The 7,603-nt window shown below is 40.7% G+C and overlaps 1 protein-coding gene across 1 annotated transcript; it reads left to right on the top strand.

Annotated features, from left to right (window-relative positions):
- Nucleotides 1-4,912: 4,912 nt before the first annotated feature.
- LOC122312988 (beta-glucuronosyltransferase GlcAT14C-like) lies at nt 4,913-7,184 on the top strand. Its single transcript, XM_043127681.1, has 5 exons — nt 4,913-5,087; nt 5,302-5,923; nt 6,060-6,141; nt 6,221-6,339; nt 6,437-7,184. The coding sequence occupies exons 2-5, from the start codon at nt 5,413-5,415 to the stop codon at nt 6,982-6,984; spliced, it is 1,260 nt and encodes a 419-aa protein (XP_042983615.1). The 5' UTR covers nt 4,913-5,087; nt 5,302-5,412; the 3' UTR covers nt 6,985-7,184.
- The last annotated feature ends 419 nt before the right edge of the window (nt 7,185-7,603 follow it).

Below are 7,603 nucleotides of genomic sequence, written 5' to 3'. Positions count from 1 at the left end.
TCCTACAGTTATTTACTAGGCCGTGAAATTAAAAGTAGCTTGTCCTTACTCTCTTAGAAGTTGGACCTTTTCAGATATCCATGGCGAGATTAAATGCAGCTTGTCCTTATTCTCTAAGTATTTGGACTTCTTCAAATATTTGTTGCTGCTTATCCTGAAGATCACGGGTATACTGATTTAGCGACTTATTCTCCTCCTTCAGTTTCTTGTTCTTAGGACTCTTCGCAGAGAGCTTCTAACGCAATTAAGATATTTGATTATTGAGTTGGTTGACCTGATTCACTTTAGCTAATAACCTCCGAGACATGGTCATAACAAAGGCAAAGTAAGAAATCTTGATTATGAAATAACATCAGAATAAATTGTGACGCCCCCAAATCCCCATATACGGACACGGGGAAATCGAGACGTCCGGATGATGACATCACGGATCACCACCCTAACGACATGTGCCAAGTGTGTGCAAAGGCAACAAATGTGCACAAAGAAACACGCAGCGGATAACGAAAGTCATATAACTAAGTACCAGAATTTTTCTTAACATAATACAAGCTGTTTAAAACATACATAAATAAAATATTACAAAAACACAAATATAGTTTTAAACCAAATATAAAGCATAACATCAGCAACCCGGCGGAGTCGCATCCTCAGGCTCAGCCTCCTCCTCGTCATCCTCAAAACCTGCACCAAAAGCTACAGAACCAAAAATGGTACCGCAGGTAAGTAAAACTCAAACACTACCAGATAAAAACACATAGAACTCAAACAATATGCATGAAGTATGCCCAATGCGCAAAACCCATAAAACATATTTTTTCACACACGCCAAAAACCCATTTGGCCCAAAAACACATCCTTTCCGAAAAACACGCCAAAAGTCACATTTGGCCTTTATCCGTCTCAAACCATTATCCATATTAACCCTATGCACCGTGACCTCCCCTAGGGGTCATCCGCACACCCTGCCTCCAGTGCCACACCGCAGAGTACCACCACGCATGTGACACCTAACGAGCGATGCCCAGTTCCGTGCCCCGCACGTTCGTAGCCAAGCATCCTCTAGCCCTCGCCAGCGAAGGGCCACGGAGTCGGTGAGTAGAGCGATGCTCGGTTTCGCGCCCGGCGCGTTCGTAGCCAAGCATCCCCTAGCCCCACTCCCGTCATCGCTCTCGACAACTCAGGGGACGTCACTCAATTTATTCCGCTCCCGAGTGACCAGAGGAGCTCCACCGAGATAATACCCCATCCCGGCTTGGGGTTCGTGATACACACGCACTCGCAAGACCACTTACGCCAATACACAGGCTTTTCACACTTAAACAAAACACACGTGCATGCACCATGTAATGCCATATCAATGCACAAAAATAACCAAGCAACATAAATCAATAAAACAAGCAACTCCGTCCTCCATCCATCCGACCCCCGAACTCCTCGGACTCAGTCCGGAATCAACCAACCAGCAGATAAAATAATTGAATGAGCAATATATATTTAAATCTGAAAGTAGGGTTTGGAAAATACTTACAGCGCTATATGGCAATTTTAGAAAACACCCGGCGTTGCAAACGGCGGAGAAAAAGCAACGTTACAGTGAAAAATCACTGTGGTCGTGGGTTGTGAAATACCCACTTTTGAACGGGGACAAACCAAAGCTTGGGATTGATAGGGAATGGTCTAGGGATGATTATGAAGCTATTGGAAGTGGTGGTTGGCCGTGGGTGGCGGCAGAAATGGAGGTTGATGGCCGGATTTCCCAAAATGGAAAGCTAGCTCGTGGGAGCTGTTCCGGTGACTATTGGAGGCCGGAAATGGGTGGGTTAGGACGGTAAGGAGTCGGTGATGAAGTGGTGAAGAGGTGGTGGCCGGAGGTGGAGCGACGGCGGCAGATCGGAGCTAAAACCGTGTGGCTTGGAGAGCTCGTGGTGGCTAACGGTGGCTCGGATGGAGGTGAAACTTGGTGGGGATGTTCACCGGTGAGAGGGGAAGAAAACTGGGTGGGTGGTGTAGGCCACGCCATCGGCGAGCAGCGGTTCTGGGCTGCGAAAGCAACCGGCGACAGGGGCAAAAACAGAGCAGGTGCAGCGACTTCCGGCGGCTCTCGAAGGCTAACGGCTGGTCCGATGGCTCTAAAAATTGGTGGGGATGATCTCTGCTGGAAGGGGAAGAGAATGGTGGTGACGGTGCACCAAACGGTGGCCGAACGGCGGAGAACTGGGCGGTCAAAGGGGCGGCGATGGGAAGGAGAAAAACAGGCTGTTCGGCGTACGCGGGAGAGAAAAGAGAAGAAAGAAGAAGAAAAGAAAGAAAAAGAAAGAAAAAGAAGGAAAAAGAAAAGGAAAAAGGGAAAAAGAAAAAAGAGGAAAGAAAAGAAATGAGGTCCAATTCTCACTCCGGAGACCAAAAACCGATCCACCGAAAACGATTTTAAAAACCGTAAAACGACTAAAATAAATTAAACACAATATCAAATAACTTAAAACCAATTTAAAATACATTAATTTAAAATAAATAACCCAATATATTAATTAAATTAAAAACAACCCTTCAGTGAAAATACACGTAAAAGCGGGTCATCACATAAATCCTTCCAGAAAAATGAATCTCTACTCCTATCATAAGAGTAACATCTTCAGGTGAGTAAAAGGAAGGACAAAGTATCTCTATTGCTTCACAGCATCTCTCGTGAAGCATCTCTCTACAAGAGACAAGAGATGTAGCATCATAGTCATACAGCACCTGACAGCTACAGAAGAGCTGTAAAATTCTGCAGTGCTTGTCTAGTCTAAAAAAGTGGCCACCATTTTTGTTGAATATGGAGGTTGGCGGCTTAATTTTTATGACTTCTCCACTAACTATGTTATTTACAAGAACTCCAGAAGAGCACAACTCTAGAAGGGTAGTGAATTTAATGTTAAAACGATCTTGAATCAATATGAAAAATTTGTTTACCAAAACATTACCAACTGTATCATTTAAAGAGTTGGTACACAATATTGAAATGCACCAACCAAAGACCTTTCACTATAAAGTCTTGAAAAACTTTTATATGGACAAAACTCATCCCCTGAGTACTCCAATGGTTGTTCGATCACTTGATGTGCAGAAAGACCCATTTTGTCCTTGTGAAGACGATGAAGAAATTCTTGGTCCTGAAGTACCTTATCTCAGTGCAATTGAAGCCCTGATGTATCTTGCAAATTGCACTCGGTCTGATATTGCATTTTCAGTTAATTTACTTGCAAGATATAGTTCTGCACCAACTTGAAGACATTGAAATGGTATTAAACATGTCATTCGATACCTCCGAGGTACGATTGATATGTGATTATTTTATCAACATGGATCAATTCTACAATTAGTTGGATATACGGATGCAGGTTATCTTTCAGATTCACACAGAGAGATCATTGCAATTCATGAGAAGAAATGTGAAATTAATGTCAAGTAGATATGATCAAGTGATAATTTGGCAGATTTATTCACTAAGACATTACCAACTGCAACATTTAAGAAGATTGTGTAGAACATTGGAATGCGAAAACTTCAAAACCTATCTTAATGCACTTTTCAAGGGGAGTAAATCTCTTGAAGACTTGTGCTGATTGTACTCTTTTTCCTTCGCTAAGGTTTTTTCCTATTGGGTTTTCCTTTGCAAGGTTTTAATGAGGCAATCATAAAGCGCTTGGCGGTACACATGAATACTGTACTCTTTTTCCTTCACCATTGGTTTTTTTTTCCCACAGGATTTTTCCTTGGTAAGGTTTTAATGAGGCATATTCTTTATATGTAGTCATCTAAGGGGGGAGTGTTATAAACCGACTTGTATGACCACATTTAGCCGTCATAATAGTCGTCATAATTGACCATTGTTAGCCGTCAATTATGACGACCCGTAGTTTTCATAATTGACCATCCATAGTCGTCATAATTGATTGTCCTTAGCCGTCGATTATGACCGCCCGTAACCATCATAATTGACCATCCTTAGCCGTCAATTATGATGGCTAAGACCGCCTTTATACTCCTATATATATAGGTATCGTTCAAGGTTTTCATTATTGAATAAGAAGCGTCTCTCTCTCACGTTCAAGATCTCTCTCTCTCTCTCTCTATGTCTTTCGCTCTCTCTCTTTTCATTAGTTTTATAACATCTTGAACGTAGTAAATAATTCTAAGCATCCAATGCTCAAAGCTCATGGGTCCAAGAACCCCAGGTTCTCCATCAACCAAAATCATCCGAGGAACTCGGGCCCTCCGGCCATTTACTTAATACCATATTAAGCCTTCCTTTGTTTTTAATGTATGCACCACTACCTTTCCTAAAATGGTCATGTGCACACTCTAGTTTCCTTCGCCATAATACGGATAACAACCACCCGTATGACTTTGTCTCAAGAATCCTTTTTGCTTCACACACCTGTCCTTCACCACAAGCGTTTTGTAGTCTCAGCTAGTTGAGAGATTATGACTCAATTCGAGAGCGTTACCATCTTGTCCGAGTCTATTGATAGCCTAGCTTGCATTAACTCAGGGAATGTCACTCCATTATTACATACTCCTAAGGGACTTCACAAATATCACATCTCAGCTTGGAATCGTGGGACTCACACTCCCTATCGACAAAAACAGTCAACATTCCCTTAAAACATCATCTTCAAGGCTGAAATACAATATCGTAAAAGATTAAATCATATTTTTTTCATACAGTGGGAAAAACTATATAGAAATAGAACAAACAAATATTCTTCTTATATTTTTTTAGCTTCGCCTGTCCCCCATAAACAAATTCCTAGTTCTACCACGGCAGTGGATTGATCCAGTCACAGTAGGTTCGGGGGAACTGTCCTTGTCACATCTTTTTCTATATTTGCAATCTATCCCTCCTAAATTTGTTCCCTTTCAGCTGAAGCTTTTACAGCAGTTCGTTTGGTGGCTACCCAGTTATCACTTTTTTTTTCTTGTCTCTCCGAACCTAACCTTTGTCCTACCAACCGCCCTGCTTTTCATATAGTTAAGCTCACCATTTTTCAACTCTTGGCGCGTGTTTGAAGTTCATTGATGCTTTTTGGTGGTTCTTTAAGGTATTGGTTCTTCCACTGATTTTTCCATTGTCTGTCTCAAATATTGGAATTTTTATAGTCGGTGCAAACCCACATTTTCTTTCAATTATGTTTCATATAATTTTGCAGGATAAAAAAGTTTTCTTGTTTGTCTGAAGTGATTGACATATGAAAAAACTGACATGTTTAATGTTACTGATCCAAATTGCTGGTGTCTTTACTCCATGGTTGAAAGATCTGCGCGAACTTGCCATGATCTGAAGAGGTCTGACAGTTTGGAGGTTTTAACTTACTGGATGCCAGAACTTTCAACGGCTCCTGATCAGTAAATCCACAAGCTACACCAATGAGAATATCCAAAGCTTACACATGGATCCCAGGTTACCATCTATGGATTATGGTATTTGCAATTAGTTTACTGTTGTTAGGAGCATTAACACGATTATCTCGAATTGGGTATTCTGGTGAAAGCATTGAAAATCAGTATTTAGTATCAAAAGGGAACAACTACCCCCCTGTTATTGCTTATTGGATTTGTGGTACGAAAGGAGATAGGGAGAAAATGCTGAGGCTGTTGAAGGCAGTATACCATCCAAGAAACCAGTATCTGTTGCAACTTGATGCTGATTCGTCGGACTCCGAGAGGGAAGAATTGTTAGTTTCAGTACGATCCGAGCGGGTGTTCCGAGCCTATGAAAATGTTCATGTTCTTGGCAAAAGTTACACAGTCAACCAGATGGGTCCCTCGGCTCTTGCTGCAACACTTCATGCTGCTGCTTTGCTTCTTAAGATTAGCACTGATTGGGACTGGTTCATCACATTAAGTTCTTCAGACTATCCACTTATGAGTCAGGATGGTAAATAAATATTATATACTAATTAACCCTTCGAGATTAAAATCAAGTCTATATTTTGCACGCATATAATCATTTCTTTTATACAGATTTTTTAAACTAGTCCAGAAAGAGAAAATCATGATCGCTCTTGTTGCAGATCTCCTCCATGCTTTCACTTTCTTGCCGAGGGATCTCAATTTTGTTCATTTTACTAACAAGACCAGCTGGATTTGGAAAGAGTAAGCGTTAGCCACTAATTAAATAAATATGATGAGATGAGATGAGATGGTTTGTGATGATAGAATCTTTTGGTTTCAGGCGGGAAAAAGTCAATCAAATTGTCGTCGATCCTAGTTTACATAATCCAATCCGCAAGAGTCCACTTTTCTACGCTGTGGAGACCCGAGAAACACCAGATGCCTTTACACTGTTTGAGGGTCAGTTCCTCTAGCATACGAGATATATATGGTTCATTAATTTCCACAAAAATTCTGATGTTGCAGATTTTCTGATTATTTTGTCAATTACATGCAGGTTCACCTTGGGTTATTCTTTCAAGAGCATTCGTGGAATATTGCGTCGAAGGATGGGACAATTTCCCTAGAAAACTGCTAATGTACTTCAGCAATTTGGCCTACCCGCTTGAATCCTACTTCCACACAGTCTTGTGCAACATAGCCGAGTTCCAAAACACCACAGTGGACAATGATTTAAGGTACATCATTTGGAACACTGCACAAGGTGCACCCGATGTCCTAAACATGTTTCACTATAATAAAATGGTAGCCAGCGGGGCAGTTTTTGCAAGGCCGTTTCAAGAAGGTGATAGAGTGCTGCAAAAAATCGATAAAAAAATCTTAAAACGTCCTCCAAATGGGCTGATTCCCGGAGAATGGTGCTCCGACAATGGAAGGAAGAACCAGAGCATGGAGGCTTCTTCAAAGGAGGAGTACTTGTGCTCAACTCGGGGTAACATTAATGCTGTGAAGCCAGGTTCTTATGGCATCAAGCTCGGACATTTTCTCAAAAAGCTTGTCAGCGAGGGGAGACTGAGAAGCACTCAATGTCCATTTACAATATAAAATCTTTTTAGCATATTGATCGTAGGAGTTCTTAATTTGGTAAAGTTTGTAGGTTTGTTAACTGCATGGGGGGGATGGCATCCAAATAATTGGGTATTTGGGAATAATCTTGTGTATGCTCCTTCATTGGTTTAAAACAAAATACTTACACATAATTAATTTCACTTGACAACAAACTACTTGTTTGTTGGGTTAACTAACTAATTATTATGCCAAAAGCACGTGGTCTGATTGGTATAACCCCCAAAGAAGTCTTGGGTTCGATACCCCCTCCCCAAATGTATCAAAAAAAAAAACTAACTAATTATTATAAGCGCAAAGAGAGATTCTTTAAAGCATATATGCATTCGATCACCACGATACCTCTTTCGATGGAGAAAAATATTTCTGTTTGATAAGATGAATCATTGCTACTAATCTATTTTCTATTCAAAATAAGACGGAGATTTTTCTTGTAACAACCTACAAAAATTTTGCCGCAAAGAGCTTTTTCTAACTTGGCTCTACTAGATTACTCTGTGAAATTACCATTTGTCTTAAATGTTTAAGTTGATGGAAATAGCTAAATTTAATTATTTATATTATATTCTTAATATTCATCCTCACATGTGGACCAGAT

Source organism: Carya illinoinensis, chromosome 1 (genome assembly GCF_018687715.1).
Source record: "Carya illinoinensis cultivar Pawnee chromosome 1, C.illinoinensisPawnee_v1, whole genome shotgun sequence".
NCBI classification, from domain to species: domain Eukaryota; kingdom Viridiplantae; phylum Streptophyta; class Magnoliopsida; order Fagales; family Juglandaceae; genus Carya; species Carya illinoinensis.
This window is presented reverse-complemented; position numbering and strand designations above follow the sequence as displayed.

What these genes read in the sequence shown, in the direction of transcription:
- LOC122312988 (XM_043127681.1), top strand. Translation starts at nt 5,413, where the DNA reads ATGAGAATATCCAAAGCTTACACATGGATCCCAGGTTACCATCTATGG. An exon ending in ACCAGCTGGATTTGGAAAGA is followed by an intron (nt 6,142 to 6,220) that starts GTAAGCGTTAGC and finishes TTTTGGTTTCAG; the next exon opens with GCGGGAAAAAGTCAATCAAA. An exon ending in TGCCTTTACACTGTTTGAGG is followed by an intron (nt 6,340 to 6,436) that starts GTCAGTTCCTCT and finishes AATTACATGCAG; the next exon opens with GTTCACCTTGGGTTATTCTT.